General features: G+C 39.7%; 1 protein-coding gene across 1 annotated transcript in view; it reads right to left on the reverse strand.

The window, feature by feature from the left end:
- The window catches only part of LOC125298570 (polyunsaturated fatty acid lipoxygenase ALOX15B-like), a 31,969-nt gene extending 18,714 nt beyond the window's left edge, over positions 1-13,255 (reverse strand). Inside the window, exons 1-9 of the mRNA XM_048249346.1 lie at positions 13,142-13,255; positions 12,738-12,786; positions 10,716-10,875; positions 8,685-8,886; positions 8,360-8,441; positions 8,159-8,281; positions 4,707-4,810; positions 4,406-4,575; positions 3,870-4,013 (exon numbers count right to left, since the gene is read on the reverse strand). Of these exons, the coding sequence (XP_048105303.1) occupies positions 3,870-4,013; positions 4,406-4,575; positions 4,707-4,810; positions 8,159-8,281; positions 8,360-8,441; positions 8,685-8,886; positions 10,716-10,868 (978 nt within the window). The 5' untranslated portion in view covers positions 10,869-10,875; positions 12,738-12,786; positions 13,142-13,255. The remainder of the gene's footprint in view (positions 1-3,869; positions 4,014-4,405; positions 4,576-4,706; positions 4,811-8,158; positions 8,282-8,359; positions 8,442-8,684; positions 8,887-10,715; positions 10,876-12,737; positions 12,787-13,141) is intronic.
- Between the last annotated feature and the right edge of the window lie 8,438 nt (positions 13,256-21,693).

Raw genomic sequence — 21,693 nt, forward strand, 5'->3', positions numbered from 1 at the left:
TTTCCTGCACAAAAAAATTATTACATGTTGGGCTTAGAGGGCAAACTGTAAGATTTTGCTTGATCTATATGTTACCTGGCTGATGGGGCACGGGAGAAGCAGCCTGTCAGCGATCATGCCTGCTATCTGAAGACGCTTACTGAACTGCTATGGTGCTGCGCATCTGGCGTGCCCTGCGCGACCGCGCGAGTTCACGTGACAAAGGAAGAGAGATAGGCTGGTCGGGAGTGCGCAAGGAGGTGTTTCAGTCGTTTTTAATCGTTCAGGTTTTCAAAAGATCATTTCAAAACCGACCTCAGTAAAATCTTAATAATATTAATAATAACTAGATGTACCGCATAGCGGTACAAAATATGACCGTCGCTCAGTCCTGTACATCCGTTCCACGAAAATAAATCACACTTCAATTTGTCTCCATATTTTACTCCATCCCCACTCTTGAAACTTTTGTGTATGCTTGTTTGGCATGCCTGAGTGTGTGTGTGTGCGGCTGCACAGAAAGTAGCCTACTGGTGCTGAAAAGGTGAATAGATTGTAGAATAGCCAAAGAAGATGTAGCATTGTTATAAAACCTTTAAAATCTCTAAACAATCACAAGTAGGGCAGTTCATCACAGTTCATCCATTGCAACTGGATTGATGAAAGGTCACAGTTTACACCTGTAGGCTACATTGTATTTGGAAAAAGCAAAAGGTATCAGCATAATGTTATTTATTTATTTATTTATTTTTGATGTATTTATAAACAAAAACATCTCTGTCAGTTCCATGCCGTTTTCAACAGCTATCAAAAACAAAGGTCATTTTTGGATGGATGGATTTTTTGTGAATGTTTCTTCTTCTACATAAGATTTTAGTCATCTTTAGTTCATGTAATACTTTATTGTCAATGCACAAATTAAGTAACAGTAGTCTGAAACGTTATTGTTAAAGCACAAATTAAGTAACAGTAGTCTGAAACGAAATGCTATTTTACATCTAACCAGTGGTGCAAATAACTGACATGTCCAAATGGGCCTTGATGAAATGTGTCGCTAGACTGTTCATAGACATTTTAACGGGCCAAAGTTGAAGAGCTTTTGTCCGTTATTGTTCGTGCAAATATAGGCTGATTCATGTTCCCTTGCATTGTGTAACTGAGGTCCATGGCTAGTCTGGTCCATAGGCACCCGATATTGTTTAATTTTCCGATTGAGATATACACGCTCTGGCTATTCTAAATGCAAAAATGCATCAGGGAGTTATGACAAAACTGTAACTAACAAACTAGATCCTAATAGAAAGCTGATAGCTTCCCTAAGCTACAGGTAGGATTATAAGGTAGGCCTATTTACAACATAAATTGTCAATAGGCTATGCTGGCGACACAAATAAAATCTCCTTTGGAAACCAATGGCTTACGCCTTACAGTATCAAGCGGACTTAAACTGCCATATCGTGGCGAAAAGTTGTAAAAACATTCACGCAGCTCCACGAGTCAAGGAAAGCGCGAACGAAGTAGCCTCTAAATGGGACCCACTACACAGCTTAAGGTGTGTTGCTAAAGCAGCCATAATGAAATGAAGATGTCATTGTTTGGATACTTCACACACACGTGCTTTTTAATTTCACAGACTACAACTACCAAGCTGGAATCAAAGCACATCGATTCCCCTCTCACACCCTGCACGCACTTAAAACAAAATAAACAGGCGTCTCAGTCTCACGCATGTATAGCAAAACTGTATCAGACCGGTGTAACGTTGGTAAATCTTTCCATTGCACAGAATGATTTTGTAGCACGTGCAATAAATGACAGTCGAAAGATACAAACAGTGCTGCTATCAATTTGCTTGGTATAACCGCATTTATAGTTTTCTACAAATGCAATCAATCAAATGGGCCTCCATCACTCAACCAACGCTAATGGTAACATTACCTAGGTCCTTATTGATATTACAAGATTAACGTACCTGCAGTAAAAACCAAGCATGTCCGAAAACATCCTCAGATTTATTTCGGCTTCAAGAAGAAATGGGAATTACACTTCATGTGAACATCGTCCTATCCTTATTAGATGTTCGCTGCGGTAAATCACAGTCCTTGTGGGAAGCGTCCATTGTTTTTCCAACCCACTTTTAACTTCCAACAAAATTACGTCTCACTGCAAAGATGCGCCATCTAGTGGACAAACGACTACTTATCGCCAATACTGAAAATGCAGCCATGATGATGATGATGATGAATATTTATTTTGGCTTTCTTTTAATCCTACTGAATTTGTAATTATGTATCGGCCGTTCTAATACTGATAGTATGTGGGTGCCTGTGTGTGTGCATGTGTATATGTGTGCACCGCCATTTACAGGCCAATGAGTGTACAGTCACTAAATGTACACATAACCTAATTTTTTTAGACCCCCCCTATGGATGAAATTCTACGAAACTGTGGGTGTGTGTGTGTGTGTGTGTGCCAGGTCAATCATACACATAAAATTGGGTGCAGTTCTGAACATCTTAACTGAAGATAAGGGCGATTAAAGCAAAATAATATTGCATTTTCATTTTTTACCGGGGGGGTGGGGGTGCAAATCACAAATGAGTGATTATGAGCCAGGTTGATGTGGGCCCTTGAGACCAACATACCATAAAAGATTCTCCATCCTCAGTGCCACGGTTCAGGTAGTTATTTAGGAAAAACTGTTTTTTTTTTTTTTGCGGTTCGGGGCCCAGCACGGGGGTTGTGCATACAGAGGGTGGCATAATGATCCTACACTTCCAATTTCGTGCAGTTTTGACTATGTTAGGTCACAGATACCTTCAATTACACCTCATTTTTACTTTTTTGTGTTTAACTAGGTGGCGCTATACATGAAATGAGTGGTTATGGAATGGGTTGACATGGCCCCTTGAGATCAACATACAAAAAAAATGGTCCTCCTAAACCCTACGGTTTTCGAGATATTCACAGAAAACTGTGTCTGCCCTACCCTCCTTTCGGGGGGTCCAGTCCAGCGGGGGGGCTACAGATCAAAACGAAAACGATGGTTCCATGCTATCCATGTGGGGTTACATGCCCACCAAGTTTCGTGTACCCCGGTCTTTCAGTGTCCCGGGAATCATTGACGGAAATTTGGGCATGCGGAAAAAAAAATTAAAAAAATTTAAAAAATCTGACTAAACCTATATGACCGCCGGTTCGCTGCGCGGCGGTCATAATAATAATCTGACATCGCTCGTGCACTCGTGCTGCTGACAGTGGCTGCGTAATGACTGTTCATTATATTAGCCTATATGGCAACTGTGTAACCCATTATAAATGGGTAGTTTCAGTGGAAAAGCTAGCTGAACAAATGAAAGGAAACAAGAAGGATTCATTGCAGCATATCGTCATATTTTTGAACCCTCAAAATCTTAGAACTGATGCAACTGAGCTGGTAGCCCAGGATGGAGGACAACTCCACGTAGAGGAGAAGAGGTTGTCCGAAGCAACTTAAATTAAGTGAGATTTTTTGCTGAATGTTACAAAAAGTGTTAAAATGTTTTTTGTGTATAAAAACATCAGATCTTTATGCAAATCGCACCCTGGCTACCATTACACATGCTTCATTCACTTATGCTACTATGCTTATCCAGATACAGTATTTACATACTGTGAATGGTCCACACGTCTCACCAAACCCCATCCCTAATAGAAAAAAAGCGAGGGGGGGCATTTCCTTGTAGCTGGCCAGCTCGAGAGGAGGGAAACTAAGATGGAATAACATTTTTAATATGAGTTAAGACTTCCCTTTCCGTTCCCCCAAATTTTCTATTAATTACCATTTTTGTGGTGCACCGCACTATATCTCCTTTTGTTCCCTGTTCTTAATGTTTTTCAGATGTGATTACCTGTATGGCGATGGGCAGCATCTTGCCATGATGGTTGAGATGGAGCAGCACCAGAGGAGCGGTGAGAAACTGCTGTTCGCCATTCACCTCATTTCCTATGAGTCCATCCAGCATCTTGTAGTCACACAGGAAGATGTTCCCATTCTGGATGGATTAGGTGTAGTTAAAGGCAAAACAACAAATAAACTAATTGAGTGTCTTGAAAGGCTCTTTAAAAATACAATGTAGCATATTATTATTATTATTATTATTATTATTATTATTATTATTATTATGCTGCTAGACTGTTGACTGTTGCTAGGTTACGGGGACGCTGGCGAGACACGCCGCTCCGTCTGGCATCATGTTTTTGTTTGTTTTTATGTAATGTTCGTAATTTTATGTAATGTCACGTTTATTTTTTGTATTGATTTGTCTAGTTAAATGTTTTCTCTCTTTATTTACGTTATTTTTGATAGTTTTTCGTTCGTTATTCTCGTTATTCAAGTCGTAAAACTGACTTGACTTGACTTGACTTGACTGAATGAGAAGCCTACTTCTATCTCTGCCGTCAAGGTGCTTTTTCCAAGACGGTTTTTGACCATCTCCTCTGTGACTGGGAAGTTCTCAGGCAACTTTGAGCAGCGTTGGATCACCATGGGGTTGAGGCCATTCAGAAACTGGTAGCCAAAGAACTCGTCCTTGTCCCAGTGCCCTATAACATATTCTGCAAAGGATGGCAAGTTAGAAGAACGTACAGTATGCTCAGATATACTGGTCAGCCATTTTGATTTTTAATACAATAATTCTAGAAAGCTCATTGAGGTTAAGCTCATTGAAGTTGTTTAAGATGAGTACTCAAGGTTTCATTTCTGGCTCCGCAAAGGAGCGCCTCCATTTGGCAGATGCTTTCCCACGAATCTCTGCAATCAGCTAATCCTATTAGCTTCAGAAGAGCTAACCTTAACACAAAGAATTGGTAGACAGTCCATTAATAAGAATAAAAGGTAAAAATATGTAAACGTTAAAAAAGGTAAAAATATGATAAAGTTAAAAAAAGTAATGTTGATTTGTTTTTTAGGACTTTCTCCACAATAGCATAGAAGTGAACTGATATTGTTAACAGCACATGAGTTATTATAAGATGAAAAGCACACACAACATATAAGGGTACACACTCATGCATACATACATACATACATACATACAGACATACAAATGACCGTCCACTAGGGGTGTAATGGTACATGTATTCGTATTGAACCGAAACGGTACGGGCGTCATGGTTCGGTGCATGAATTTACACAGAGAATACGCGGTATGAAAATAAATAAAACTTGCGTGCGAATTAATTAATGCAATGCAGAACTACTGTTCGATACGCGAGTTCATTAGGGACACCTAATCTGTAGTCCCGCTTTAGCTCTGTGAAGCTCTCATTGGCGCATAGGTAGCCGAGGTCCGCCTACGTAAATTACACTTTTTTGTCAGGTCGACGGTCGAGTGAGTCAGTCAGCGATAGCAGCAGCACTAAGGATGGGTATGGCGAGTGGTGGCGACCCACCAGACATGGGCAGTATTTCAATTATATGTATTTAAAATATGTATTTAATTACTTTAGCGTATTTTGAAATTTGTATTTTGCAGGATTGGAAAAACTCAAATGTAAAATACTTTGAGGGATTGTATTTGAGTATTTCAGCTACTTAAATATACTTCTCAAATAAGCCAAAATGTCATCACTCAATTAAATATACTACCCGGCCTGCTATAACAATGACAATAGGCAATGCTTATCATAAAGCCAAAGGCCAGAATCTTGGTGAATCTGGTTTTAAGAATAGGCTGGGTGCCTGAAGATATCCTTTGGGCAATTCCCTATATTCAACTGTAAAGTTTACCTAAACATTTCATTACCTTTTTGGAAGAAAAGCATGAAATGTTTACCCATTTTCCATTTTTCTTGCTGTGGTATGCCACACTGTGACAGACCAACTTAAAAGTGTTAGGCCTATTTCTGCTTCAATCTGTACAAAAACTATGGCCTGCATCGCTTCCGCGTCATTACAAATGCACGTCTTCGTGTTTCTCGCGTGTACATGTTAAAATGGGTTTCATTTTGACAGTAGTATGAAACTGAAAGATAAACAAAATAATATGTTAATAAGGTGAAAATCCATTGTTATGTTCGGATAGCATTTTAACTGTTGGTAATTGATAGCCCCCTACTGGCGAATGGAATATACATGCAAGTGGTTTGATTCAGTAAACAACCTAACCTGCATACGGCCTGCGTTTCTTCATTATTATAATATCATGGATATAACAATTACTGTATACACACTGAAAAATATTGAGGCAAACTGTATACCCTTCCATATACAACCAAACACGGATGTTGAAAGTCTCTAAATGGATGAAAGTGAAAGTCATAAATAAGAGATGCTGTAGGCCTATTTTCAGTTTTATAGCTGATTGCCTTATCTTGTTTGCAAGTTACAGATTGAGTCTGTAGATCAGGGGTCTCAAACATCCGGCCCGCGGGCCAAATCCGGCCCGCGTCCTGCCCAATTCCGGCCCGCGACGTATGACAAAATAATAATGTAATCCGGCCCTTGAGGCTATTAATTGCGACAAACAACGATACTGATTAAAATAGACGATAGATCCAGGTACGGTGACAAATCTCATTTGTAGGCCTACTCTGCTCCACTATATGCAAGACATCCAGAGCTTGATTCAAACCCAAAATCGCTGCGCAAAGTTTTCAGGAAATACTTGTATTACACGCGAGAAACACAAAGACGTGCATTTGTAATGACGCGGAAGCGATGCAGGCCATAGTGTTGTAGAAATTAAGCAGAAACAGGCCTACACCAAATGTTGAAAAACGTTCACGTGTGATGAAGTCTTAGGTAAGCTCTGTTATTCACCTATTCTAATTCTGAAGGAGAATATCCTTTTGGAGATTATGATCGATCGTCTATGACAGTGATAGTCACGGTGCGTCTGTGAATGGAGGTGCGTGTATACAACGGTGTCCACTAAGCATACCATGCTTGTTTCGACCCTCTGCCCAACATAGCTTGGAGGTTGCAGTGGTAATCGTGATGATAGTGTCCGTAATGGATGTGGTACAGACAGCAGGGCTAGTAGAAATAGGGCTCTAAAGAACTACAAAGTCACCCGCAATATGATGCGAACTTCTGGGTACTGCAGATTACCCGCGATAGGAACTGTTTGACAATACTTTATTGTAGGCCTATATTGTAGTAATTACTAAACCACAACATCTTAGGTGTTGGTATACATCTTAGGTGTTTTCCTGTTAATTTGCTATGTGGGTAATATGAAAAAAGGAAAGTAAACCTGCTTAAATATGTTCATCCAGTATTTACTGAAAGGTGCATAATTTGAGGTGCTTGCCATCCAGTGACAAATTAGATGGGTAAATTTACCCCCTTCATAAACTTTTGTTTTACTAAAGATTTTTACATTTACAGTAGGACTTTATCTCTGACTACTTTCAAGCCATGGCCTTTTGAAATTTTTATATAAAAATCCAATGGTGTTGCTTTCTTAACCCTGATGCCTAGTTTGCCAGGTTTAAAAAAGTTATGAGAGGAAATATTTTTATTTGGTGTGAAACACACACACATACCTGTTTTTATGTTTTTCATTTATTTTATAATTTGTATTAATATTTATTTTATTATTATTTTATTTATAAGCTAAGGTTGCTAGCACAGGTGTCTAAAACTAGATAAAAACACTTGCACTTTCTGTTTGCAGTTTTGTGTGGTATTTGAAAAAAAGAACATTGCATTTTCAGAAATAGCCGGCCCTCCAATCAGATGACGTTGGCAGAATTGGCCCCCAGCTCATTTGAGTTTGAGACCCCTGCTGTAGATGATGTGGGGTACTTGTTTACTGTTTACAACTTACTTTGCACACTTCAGGCTGTTGCAGCTACACTGTAGCTCAGGGGAGAGATTTTTTAGTAGGCCCTACAGCCTACAGACATTCACAATAAAGAAAAATTGCCTTCTGCACTTTTGATTTGCTTTTCCCTCCATTGTACTGAACTCGTACCGAACCGTGACTTCTGTGTACCGTTCCACCCCTACTGTCCACATATTATATAAGGGCACACATACATACATACATACATACATACATACATACATACATATAAATGACTATCCATTGTGACTATCCAATTTTTTCCTGTTCTCTTTATTATTATTATTATTATTATTATTATTATTTGATTATTATAATTATTATTATTTAATGATGTAGGCACTTACTGCTTTCCTGCTGTGTAAAAAAACTCATTATTCTTTGTGTAAGAGAACCGGAGTTCAGCAGGCAGAGCAAGGGCAGAATCAAAATCAATAATGTGGGGGGTGCCCTCAGCGTACACACTCCACCTGTGAGAAGAATATACAGACAGATTGGAAAAAGATTTTACTTAACTGAATTTAATATTTGATTTGCTGTCCCCAAACCTAAATGCATCCTGTCGATTTTCTAGCTGCCTTCTCCTTTCTCGAAGGGCTACTTGGTTGGTGTCCTTGAACACAAGCAAAGCTGAAATGGAAGTATATTAAAGAACACCATTAATTGGCAATCTGAATATGTTGTATATGTTTATTGTAATATAGCCCAAAGCAAAACTTGTGTGTGTGTGTGTGTGTGTGTGTGTGTGTGTGTGTGTGTGTGTGTGTGTCTGTGTCTGTGTGTGTGTGTGTGGCTGTGGCTATGTGTTTGTAAGACATCACAAATTAACTCTCAAGTACACCAGTACTAGTGAAGTCTACCCTGAGTGCCTACCTTTAGCAGGTCTTAAAACAAGCTTTTCATTACAGGCCAGCCAGCGGTAGCAAGGAAACAAAAGCTCATCACCTTCAGGTGTTGTAATCAAGATCTTATCGCAAAACCACTCGTTGACAAGACCCAGAAAGGCCTTGGAGCGGATTTTGACAAGTACGAGCTCCCCTAGGGCTTTTTTATAGTGTACCTCAAATTTCTGCTCCTGTAAAGATATGAAAAGCGATTTTAAGGCACTATGTGGAGTTCTTTTTCTTTTCTTTTGTTTGTTTGTTTTAAAGGGCATTGTATTTAATACAGCAGCAGTCAACTGTGGTACAATGTGGCACTAGATGGTTTACATGCTAACTTCAGTGGATATCTGGACAACATGCATAGGCGTTGTGTGTGTGTGTGTGTGTGTGTGACACACACACACACAACTGTTTTGACGCGATGTCAAAAACGTCTATGCTCCATGTTGTCCAGATATCCACTGAAGTTAGCATGTAAACCATCTAGTGCAGGTCGGCAACCCGCGGCTCCGGAGCCGCATGCGGCTCTTTGATCCCTCTGATGCGGCACCTCACTTGACTCCGTAACCGTAGCCTGCACAATATTGTTACATTTGCGGTTCGTTGCCATGTCAATATCAAACGAAATTGGATTGGATATATGACAGTTTTGCGTGGAGTTGCCCTTAAATGATGACAGCTGATGTTACTTTGCATACCAAAGGACACTGGGAAAATAGGGGGTGGTGCTTAGCCTACATGGGAAGCCTAAGGCCTATACTTCTGTCATTCCACTTTACATTTCAAGTTACTTGCACATTACTTTTAAAACTAGTAGAATATGTATTAAAAAATCCTCTGTTGAATAAAAGTAACTGTACGTTAAATATCCAAACTTTTTCTTGTAACCGTCTTTATGTAGCTCTTCTGAGATTAAAAAATAAATAAATTTGGTAAAAGTGGCTCTCCAGGCAAAAAAGGTTCCAGACCCCTGATCTAGTGCCACATTGTACCACAGTTGACTGCTGTATTAACACAGAATAACAACAGAATGTGAGAAATAACATTCTGATTTGACGTGTAGTCCTGATATCCACTGAAGGTACACATGCAAACCAGCTACTGTATAGCACCTGCTTAAATCTCTTGTAATGCCACGTTGAACCACATGTGGGCGCTGTAGTATACACAATGTAAGTAAATGGAAGAGTGTCATGTGGCTGCATTCAAGACAATAGGCTCTGTGCAGTAGCATAGTGACAAACTTCCGTTTTTGTCTAGAGGTCGGCATATCCGTTTCCTGTTTGCTGTCATCGCTGTCAACAAATACCTGAAGATGAGTGTTTCAGTTACACCAAAACATGTGCTCAGTCACCGAAAATCCTGTCCTCCTTATTTTGTGCAGCCATTGTGCACGACGGCTGTCGTTTTTATGAAAAAAGGTGGAAGTTCAAATCGCTGTTATATCGACTTGAAGCCAATCAGAGTGGCACACGGCAGTGCTCCATAGAGTCGCCCACGGTTTTAAGAAACTGTACATTGTATTTCCTACGTTTTGGTACAACTGAGGCATTCATCTTTCGGTGTCTGTTGACAGCATTGACAGCAAACGTAACTCCTTTTAAAAAAACATACCTTTCTGCATTTGTTTATCATTCCTCCCTTACAATGTTTACAGATTCATATTCAAAGATGCATTCCTCCCTTACAATGTTTATAGATTCATATTTAAAGATGCATTGCGCAGTTTAACATAAAACCAGCAAGTAAGTCTATCAGCTAACAGTTGATAGGCCTAACAGCTTCCTGCAATCAGGATGGGGAAGGTAACTTTTGAAATATAATAGGTTACAGACTAGTTATTAGTAAACAATTGGTGGCACAAATTCAAACAAGATGACCCATCAAAATGTCAACACATTTTCTCACACTTTTTCACTTTCTCATAACTTACACACACTGGCAACCAAGTCTAATCTACCAAGCTGTTGTCTAGTCTACCTAGTCTACCAAGCTGTTGCTTTAAAATGAGTGCACTTACTGATCCTGTATGAAAGCCCACAGCTTGAATTCCCCCATTTAGAGGAATATTATCACTATCCTCCTCGGGACCTTGAAATTGGATGGAGATATAGCTAGTTGTGCCAGCTAAGGCCCTGTTTCCAGTGTATGCAGTCACTGTGTAGATCACCATGGTTATTCTGAAAAGTAATAGAATTGATTAATTATGCGAATTATTTAATTGATTTTATAAAATAAATCATTTGATTACTGTTGAAAGGCTATAGTCGCACATGTGTCCACTAAATAAGGAACTGACAAGGATAACTATTGAAGGACAACTATGCCAATTGCAAAACATATTTACAAATTGCATGATCAAAATGCATAATTTGCAATTACATGTAATGTCAACAAATCCATAAAAAGATCAAAATTATTCTCACTATCAAGTTCAACTAGAGAATGTAATTCCTGGGAATTACGAGTGCATGAAAATGGAAAAATGGCTGCTCAATAAAATATTGTTGAATATTGTTTAAAAATCTAATCCAAGTAAAAAGATGGAGGTAAGATAGAGAAAAACGTTTGGTGGGGAGTTGTAGTTGATGACAACTGACAGTTGGAATAGTTGAACATTTAAAAAGTTGGATAGTTTAAATGGTTAAATTATTTAATAGGGAATTATTGTATTGAGGACTTATTTTGAAGTTGAGGACAGAGGAAACAGTTGGGACTTACTATTGCAAGCAGAGTACTGTATGTATGATGTATGTGAGTGATGACAGTGAAGATGTGTGTGTGGGCTGGAGGGGAGTGGAGCAGTGACTGTGTGTGTGTGTGTGTAGTGTGTAGGTGGGGGCAGTGTGCTGTAAGTACACTGTAAATTATTTAATAGGGAATTATTGTAGTGAGGACTTTTATTTTGAAACAGTTGTGGACAGAGGAAACAGTTGAACAGAATGTGTAGTCTTAATAGATGATGATGATACTGTATGCTTAAAGCCTGAGAAACTGACAGTTAATCCAGGTGGCTAGCAATGCTAACATGCTAAGATGCTAACTATGCTAACCATGCTAACTAGCTACAGTGGGTAGGAGTCATAGTTGATGACAAGTAACAGTTACAATGGCTGAACAGTTAAAAAGTTCAGTAGTTTAAAGGGTTAAATTGTTTAACAGTGAAATATTGTAGTGAGGACTTTTATTTTGAAAGTTTTTGGCAGAGGAAGCAGTTGAACAGGATGTGTAGTCTTAATAGAGCCAGTTTGTATGCTTAAAGCCTGAGGCTGCAGGTGGCCTGAACACCTGGCATAGGATTCTAATTGCTTAATGGCCGTATTATGATGTCACAATCGGCAATGTTAAGTCTATGGGGATTTTTAAAAAGTTTTTCTTTAATAGTTTCAAAAGTTTCAAAGTTGAAAAGACATAGCAACCTGGTCCGTTTGAAGACCTACGTTACAAAGTTTGAACGAAGTTTCTAAGTTAAACTGTTCAAGAGAAATTGCGTACGGAAAAATTGGTAAGCGGAATAATAATAAGAAGTTGCCTAGGAAGAACAGTACACTGTAATAAGAAGCCTAGGAAGAACAGTACAGTGCATTTTCATGCACTGTAATAAGAAGAAATCGGATAACAGTAGATTGCATTTTCATGCACTCTAATTAGGTCAAAATCGGTTGTTTAACTATAGTTACGTCATTTGCAAGTCTATCTAGTCCACCCTTCTTTAATTAAGGTGTGAAGCACACCTAAATCATTTGACTGCTGTTAAAAGGCTATAGTCGCACATGTGTCCACTGAATAAGGAAGACCCTTTCGAATTGCCAATTGCAAAACATATTAACAAATTGCATTATCAAATTGCATACTGAATTTGCAATTACATGAATTGTCAACAAATCCATAAAAAATCCATAAAAACCTAAAAATTATTCTCACTATCAAGTGATCAATGAGGTCAAACTCCATGAAATTGCAAATCGGTTCTTTAACTAAGTTACGACATTTCCAAGTCTATCTAGTCCACCCTTCTTTAATTAAGGTGTAAAGCACTTACCAAAGTCAAAAGTCGTCCACAAACAGAGTTTTCCTTGTTGCTGAGGTATCTACAGTACAATGAATTTAAAGAACACCGAGTCAGTGAAGCCTCCGTATTGCACTGCTCTTGTATCAGGTCAAATCCAGTACATCCAACTATCCATGTATATCCAACTATCAACAATGTGTCTAGCTGTAGATTAGCCCCCAATTGTTATGTCTACTGTTTGAATGCATCAACTAAGAGGGGGGAGAATGTGGAATAATGTTGAACTAAATGTACTGAATTATTACTATATTTTTTATTATTATTAATATACTAAATTATTATTGTTATACTAAATATACTACTATTATTATTATCATTATTATTATTATTTTAGAAAATAAGCAACAAAGGAAATGCTGGCCATGAATGCTTACCAAAATATTCTGAACAGGAGAGTCGGCAGGACTAGCTTTCTCACAAGACAGCACTGGTTTACGTCCAGGTCTCCAAGACAAACATCGACAAGGAAGGGATGAGTGGCCTTGCTTTTAAAAGCACAGGTACACCTACGCACAAGAGCATACCTGTTGGTTAAACAACCACCCTGAGGCAACTACCCTCAGTCATAACACATAATGCCTGAGAGTAGGATTGGGGACCATGACAACCATGACATTATACATTTTAATATGCAGACTGCAAATTGAAAACTGAGTCAGACTCATGCAAGTTCAGGATCAGAATGCCTATCTACTGTATATTGTTGACATTGTCGCATGTATTTTGCATGTACATGAAATGTTCTACCAGAAACATCTTCACTTAAAAACATATTGGGGAAAAACCCACAATATCAGGTGCTAGATTTCAGGTAACCGCATAACCGGTTCCATGTGGTCCGATTAGATGATCATGTTTATTTCTCGGGAATATTCAGTTGAACATTGTTCAGAAAGTGTGGGTGAGCTAGTAATCATGTGGTTGTGTGAGTGGGTTGGTGTGAGAGAGGAAGTGTGTCTCTGTGTGTGTGTGTGTGTGTGTGTGTGTGTGTGTGTGTGTGTGTGTGTGTGTGTGTGTGTGTGTGTGTGTGTGTGTGTGTGGCGCTTTGGACTTGTAACCGGAGGGTTGCCGGTTCGAACCCCGACCAGTAGGAATGGCTAAAGTGCCCTTGGGCAAGGCACCTAACCTCTCACTGCTCCCTGAGCGCCGCTGTAGCAGGCAGCTCACTGCGTCGGGATTAGTGTGTGCTTCACCTCACTGTGTGTTCACTGTGTGCTGAGTGTGTTTCACTTATTCAAGGATTGGGATAAATGCAGAGACCAAATTTCCCTCACGGGATCAAAAGAGTATATATACTTACTTATACTTAGCCTAAATCAGGGGTCTCAAACTCCCGGCCCGCAGGCCACATCTGGCCCGCGCCCGGCCCAATTCCGGCCTGTGACCTAATGTCAAAATAATAATGTAATTCGGCCCTTGAGGGTATTTTTAATTGCGACAAACAATGGCACTGATTAAAATAGACGATAGATCCTCCTCCTCTAGTTGCTAGACATCCAGAGCTTCGCTGCACAAAGTTTTCAGGAAATACTTGTATTACACGCGAGAAACACGAAGACGTAGGCCTACATTTGTTTAATGACGCGGAAGCAATGCAGGCCATAGTTTTGCACAAATTGAAGCAGAAATATAGGCCTACACCAAATGTTGAAAAAAAGTTACGTGTGATGAAGTCTTGGGTAGGCTATGTTATTCACCTATTCAAATTCTGAAGGAGAATACAGTATCTGCCTTTTGGAGATGATGATCGATCGTCTATTGACACTGACAATTTGACAGTGATAGTCACGGTGTGTCTGTGAATGGAGGTGCGTCTTTGCGTATACGACGGTGTCCACTAAGCATGCCATGCTTATTACCCTCTGCCCAACATAGCTGGAGGTGACAGTGCTAATCGTGATGATAGTGTCCGTAATGGACATGGTACAGACAGCAGGGCTAGTAGAAATAGGGCTCTGAAGAACTACAAAGTCACCCGCGATAGGAACCGATTTGACCAGGATACTTTATTGTAGGCCTATAAGGTTTGTGGTTATTATGACCGCCGCGCAGCGCATGCCCAAATTTCCGTCAATGATTCCCGGGACACTGAAAGACCGGGGTACACGAAACTTGGTGGGCATGTAACCCCACATGGATAGCATGGAACCGTCATTTTTTGTTTTGATCTGTAGCCCCCCCGCTGGACTGGACCCCCCAAAAGGAGGGTAGGGCAGACACAGTTCTCTGTGAATATCTTGAGAACTGTAGGGCCTAGGATGACCATTTTTTTCCGTATGATTGCCTCCAGGGGTCATGTTAACCCATTTCATGTGCACACATGGGCACAAACAGATACAAACACACACACACACATACATTCACAGTAATCATACATATGACACATACTCACACAGTAGACATATGTACGCTTGCATGCACAGGCACATATGCAGGCACACACACAAGCACGCACACACACACACACACATAATATAAACATAACACAAACAATCAAGAATTTCTCAGAATTATGAACAGGCAAGATGGAGGTGGGGTTGTATAAAATGAATTTTACATGTGAAATCTATGAACTAATCATGTTTTGGTACTTGTTGTCTAGCAGATACCAGTGAGAATTGAGTGTGGATAATGCAATTTAGTGAGACAGTTAGAATCATATAGGCCTTTCAGCGTGATATCTTTTTGTGGAAAAAATGTGCTGGACTGGGCGGCGGTCATATTTTGTACCGCTCTGCGGTACATCTAGTTTACATCTTAGGCCTACTGTTTTCCTGTTAATTTGTTATATGGGTAATATCACAAAAAGAAAGTAAACCTGCTCAAATATGTTCCAGTATTTACTGAAAGGTGCATAATTTGAGGTGCTTGCCATCCAGTAGCAGATTAGATGGGTAAATTTACCCCCTCCATAAACTTTTGATTATACTCAAAGATTTTTACATTTACAGTAGAACTTTATCTCTGACCATTTTCAAGCCATAGCCTTTTGAAATTTTGATATAAGTTATGAGAGGAAAATATTTTTGTTTGGTGTGAAACACACAAATACCTGTTGTTATGCTTTTTTGTTTTTATAATTTGTATTAATATTTATTTTATAATTATTTTATTTATAAGCTAAGGTTGCGTGCACAGGTGTCTAAAAAAGAGATAAAAAGACTTGCACTTTCTGTTTGCAGTTTTGTGTTGGTATTGGGGTGGGGGGGGGCATTGCATTTTCAGAAATAGCCGTTCTTTTTTTGTATTATTCTTGAACACTCAATGGCCCTCCAATCAGATAACGTTGGCAGAAGTGGCCCCCAGCTCATTTGAGTTTGAGACCCCTGATTTAGGTGATACATGGGGACACTTTTTGAGCAGGCCAACCACATAACAGGTTCCATGTCGTCCGATCGGATGATCATGTTTGTTTCTCGGGAAAATGAAGTTGCCCAATATCAAAGGGAACCAGGCATGGACTGGCCATCGGGCGTACCGGGCATTGCCCGGTGGGCCGACGCACATTTTTGGGCCGGTGCTGTCATAATTTAATAATAATTTAAAAAAAATATCCACCGCGACAGTATTTGAGACACGAAACGGGTTGGTTGATTTTCTTGACGGACATTGGGCTAGTCCAATGACATCTCTCAGCCCTCCCCCTCCCCTCCCAGGGTTATCAAAGTTTGCCATTTGAGCTGTCTGACCGCGGAGAGAAGTGAGTTTCCGTCTGTGAAATTGTGAAAATGGATAGTAGGCCTAATAAACCACAAAAGCGCAAGGGGGGCGCACAGAAGCTGCGAGACAAAAGGCTAAAAAGAATACAAGTGGACGCAGCAAAATGTCAAAATCACAGAAATGTTCACCCCAAGGTCGACTGTTACAGCGGGTGCAGGGCCGTCGACATCGAGTGCACAGGCTGAAGGAGTGGAACACAGCTTTGATGTGCAGTGTAGTAACACAGAGAAAGGCTTAAGTACAGGTGGATTCGGAGGAGGAGGAGGAGAGAGACGTTACGTTTGATGTGCAGTGTAGTAACACAGAGGAAGGAGAAGTACAGGTGGATTCGGAGGAGGAGAGAGATGTTACGAGGAGGAGGAGAAAGACGTTACCCAGCAGGACAAATTGAGGAAGAGGTCTATAGCTACTGCTGGTGTCAATAAAACCTGGTCCACGCTTCATACTGATGTCATGACTCTTTATTTTCTTTGCTCGTCATGAGCACCGTGAAAACTGGCAGACAACAAACAAAACACATACCATGCATTAATATTAAGCAAGAAGACATACAAAAATGTATAAAGAAAATACAATAAATTCAAGCAATTACCGTGTACGCCTTGTACCAGCGGTAGAATCTCTGGAGCGTTGCAAACGCAGTGCACGCAAACTCATTTCAGAAGTCCTTTCCCTGACCCTAACGCTTCCAGGTCATATAAGTTCATTCAAGGTCACATGACATACACGGCTCATGAAATACAACCAAACGATAAATTGAACAAAAACAACCCAAGGACAAAATATAATCATATCCACCCACACAGCAAAATAAACATACAAAAGGGAAACAAAAACAGACAAACTTTTATCATAATTGTTATTTAAACGGAGGAATCACATGCTCCCATACAGGCCTATCAACGCCAGTTACAAGGTCAGAATAGCTACTGTAAATGTTAGCAGAATGAAGAGGGACGTTTCATGCAGGGAGGGCTGTTGTGTGTGTGTGGAGGGCTGGGTGACCACCTGCTCAACATAGGAAATAATTACAGGACTCATTTTATTCAGTCAGACTTAAAACATGCATAATAATAGTAGCCTATAGATTTTGTGCACAACCTCGTCCTTGCTGGTTTGGAGGTGGTCACCCTAGTGGGTGTGTATGTGTGTTTGTGTTTTAGCCTTTGTTTTCAAATAATGCCATGAGTAGACTCGATGTCCAACTTAAAGTGTTATTTTAGCTTGCCATAAAGTTATAGTTTGCTTACAGTTACTTACAGTTATTATTATCATGTAATATTAGTGAAACATTGCTTTCCCAAAATGGATGATAAATGTGCGCTTATATCCTCTATGTCACGTGCCTCAGCATATCGTATAAATAATCATGGTGGGCCGCCATGGCCAAAAATGCCCAGGCCATTTTTTGGTCCCAGTCCAGCCCTGAAGGGAACGTGCCAGAACCACAATACAATATCAGCATTGTTCAGAGAAGTGCCTTGTGTATCATCAGCTTTGGAGGACACATACACATCACAGTCTAAGTTGTTCCAAAGTTCTACCAAAAACAGCCAAACTTACAGTATAAGTGTGGGTGAGCAAGTAACCATGTGGTTGAGTAAGTGGGTTGGTGTGAGAGAGGGAGTGTATTGTGGGTGTGGGTGTGTGTGTGTGTGTGTGAGTAACCTGTACATTGAAAACTGCACTCTCAAACGCTTGTTCTCAAGAAGTCTTTAATGGACCATGTTTTTAACAGACATACACGTTTTAACCACAATATGACCTGATGCTATGGATATGGTTAACAACTGTGACTACTAGAAACCTTCAAGTTCTCTACACAGCCTATTTGAGGATGCATATTGTCAGGGATGGGCAAAAATACATCAAAATGTATTTTTAAATAAAATATCAAATACCCTAATTTTAAATGTATCAAAATACACTAGAAAATATAGAAGCCACACCATGTATCAAAATAAAATTTTATTAGGCAGGCTAACACATACTGATAACTTGCGCTAGCCTAGCACCTGCGAACTCTGCAACTAGAAGGACTGAAAGGATGAAACGTGTTGAAAACGGTCTCCACTGATAAATATCACACTTGCTAACTTGGAAATGAGGTCCTATGTCCAAAATCCTGAACCACCCCTTTAAATGTAAATTAAACAAAAATGAGTTAAAGGTGCCATGTGTATTGTCCGCCAAAAATCAATTCATACTCCACATTCCATAAAAGATGGGGGCAGTATACCTCCAGAAAGTGAATTGGTCTACCCTAGAGTAACAACCAACAAACGTGTATTGCAGTTTGGCTGGAGGTTATGTTGCCCACATACCGCCTCCCATGGCCGAAACTGGTATTATGACACCTGTCGGGCTGTGGCTAGTAATTTAGCCAAAGTCCTTTTAGGCAAGTCCCTCCACTCGGCGGCCATATTGCAACGCTTTTTGGGCACTCATCGGGCATCCTATTCGCCAGAAATGCGCGTGTGCAAGGCTTCACGACACCAATCTTGCTCCAACTGGAAGAACCGTTCTTTCCTGTTAACCCAGTCCAATATCATCCAGTATTGGACATCCATTGATGCATGATGATGTTGAATTGATTAACTGTATACTTCAAGTGGTAAAAAAGAAAATTAATCTTAATTTTGTGATTGTGTGTTTAATTCCGCTATGTCTACTAATTGTGGCATGTATACCTTCCCCTTTTTCCTTAATATTTTTTAGCCTTGGAGAAAGATTTTTATTTACAATAGCTACATCAAGAACAGGAGCGGAGCCAGAGGGGTGGCTCCGGGTGGCACAGGCCACCCTTGAGATTCGATTGGCCACCCCAGGTGCCACCCCAAATCCTAGTCTACGATTGGCCATTAACATGGTGTAAGGCGGGACCTTTCTTGATGCACTTGCAGCAGTGTGAAGTGTCAGGCGTCAGAAATGTAAGTGGCAAACACGCTTTGCCTTTATTATTCTGCGGCACAATTGAACTGGCGGAACGAAAGGTTTCCCGATCAGGAAATACTCCTTAATCACGCAACTTTGTGTAGGCTTAATAGAGGTAGCCTAAATATCGTGCCTATGATGATGACAGCTTTAAAAAAAAAAGGAGAGATTCCGTTAACAAAAACCTAAAGTTTTGCTAACATTTTCTCCATTATTATTGTAAAATATGTCTCCATGCAGGGCAGAGCAAGTTCTAACCTAGGCTAGGCTACTATATTTGGGTGGGCTGGTAGAAATTTTGGGTGGGCAACATAGCAAAGCTGTCAAATTGGATCAAAACTAACATAAACACAAAACAAACACAAAACAATCAGTACTACCTAGCTTGAGTTGCTGCAGCCAACAGCCAGGGATAGGCAGTATGTCTGATACATGTATGTGAAATACAAAATAGTATGTTGTCATTTTTATTTTATTTAGTTGGAAAAAAAATGGCATCATATTTTGTATCAAAATACTTTATAGGTTTGTAGTTTAAAAATGGTGCCAAATTCTTTTGGTAAAACCAATAACCTACTTTTGGTGATGTGATTATAAAAGTGCAAAACAATGAATGCAGCACTGGTGCTGACTTGTAATTTGCCCAGAGTTGTTGTGATCAGAATATTGAGATTCAGGCAGATAAGTTTCTTGAGAACTTCAGTCATCCAATTCAAACACATGGAAGTCATCCAATTCAAACACATGGACCCGATATGTGGTTGCCCTGCAAGAAGTTGCACCATGTGCAACGTGCACAATGTTTGCTCACATACACAATACACTCCTTCATACCAACCTCAAGTTTCTTGAGAACTGATGATTAATCATCTAATGGGAAAACATGGAACCGGTTATGGTTGCCCTGCAACAAGTTACCCCATGTAAAAATGTAATTAATAATTTGCCCAGACTTGTTGTGATCATAATATTGAGGTTCAGGAAGATGAAATTGCTCACATACACAATACACTCCTTCATACCAAATTCAAAGTTTCTTGAGAAAATAAACAAATAGACAAAAAAGCAGGTCAAATTATTGTAACAGCTACAAAAATAGATGGCCATAGAGTGGGGGAAATGTCTTGGATGAGTATATTTTGTATATCTTCATTTACAGTAATATAATAAAATTGATTATATTTTAATGTCCCCATGATGGAATTTGTTTTAGAACAGCATAGCCCAGTGACAGACAACTTAGATAATTAACTTTAATATGTTTGTATTACATTTTATTCAAATACAAAGACATTTTATGTGAGAGTAAGGTATTTGTGTTTTTTTGTCCTTCAATTTATGAGTATGGTGTTTGCATCTGGTTTCCCTAATGTATTTGTGCTAATTTCACATCTTTAGCCTGTTTCTGTTTATCTGGATGTTTTGCCTCATGCCACCCTTGAATTAATCAGTGCCTCACTGTAAAAAATAACAGCTTGATTCAACTTAACATTTAAGTTACTCTGCTGCCTCAAAATGATAAGTACAATTGACTTAGATTTGCAAATTATTATGACCGCCGCTAGCGAAGCGGTCATATAGGGATTGTCAAAGTTTTTTTTTTTTTTTTTTTTTTCCGTCATCTGCTTCCTGAATCTTTGGTCAACGATACCCGGGACACCGAACCACCGGGGCACATGAAATTTGGTGGGTATGTAGCCCCACTAGACTTTTACGGAAAATTTTCGTTTCGTCCCCGGGGGCCACTCCCCGTGCTGGGCCCCCCGAACCGCAAAAAAAAGCAGTTTTTCCTAAATAACTACCTGAACTGTGGCACTGAGGATGAAGAACCTTTTATGGTATGTTGGTCTCAAGGGCCCACATCAACCTGGCCCATAATCACTCATTTGTAATTTGCACCCCCCCGGTAAAAAATGAAAATGCAATATTATTCTGCTTTAATCGCCCCTATCTTCAGTTAAGATGTTCAGAACTGCACCAAATTTTATGTGTATGATTGACCTGGCATTCTCTGGGGGTATGCCAAGTTTCGTAGAATTTCATCCATGGGGGGGGTCTAAAAAAATTAGGTTATGTGTACATTTAGTGACTGTACACTCGTTGGCCTGTAGATGAGTGTAAAATGCATGCTTCTGAGGTGAGGTGTAGTGTACATACACAGTGTATCTAAGGAGCATATTTTTCAAATCATTAACTTTGTAATTTTTAAACAATTAACTTTCGGAGAAGCGGAGAAACACACGTTGCCCTAATTATGACATGCCCCAGCTGA

This window comes from Alosa alosa, chromosome 7 (genome assembly GCF_017589495.1).
Source record: "Alosa alosa isolate M-15738 ecotype Scorff River chromosome 7, AALO_Geno_1.1, whole genome shotgun sequence".
NCBI classification, from domain to species: Eukaryota; Metazoa; Chordata; class Actinopteri; order Clupeiformes; family Clupeidae; genus Alosa; species Alosa alosa.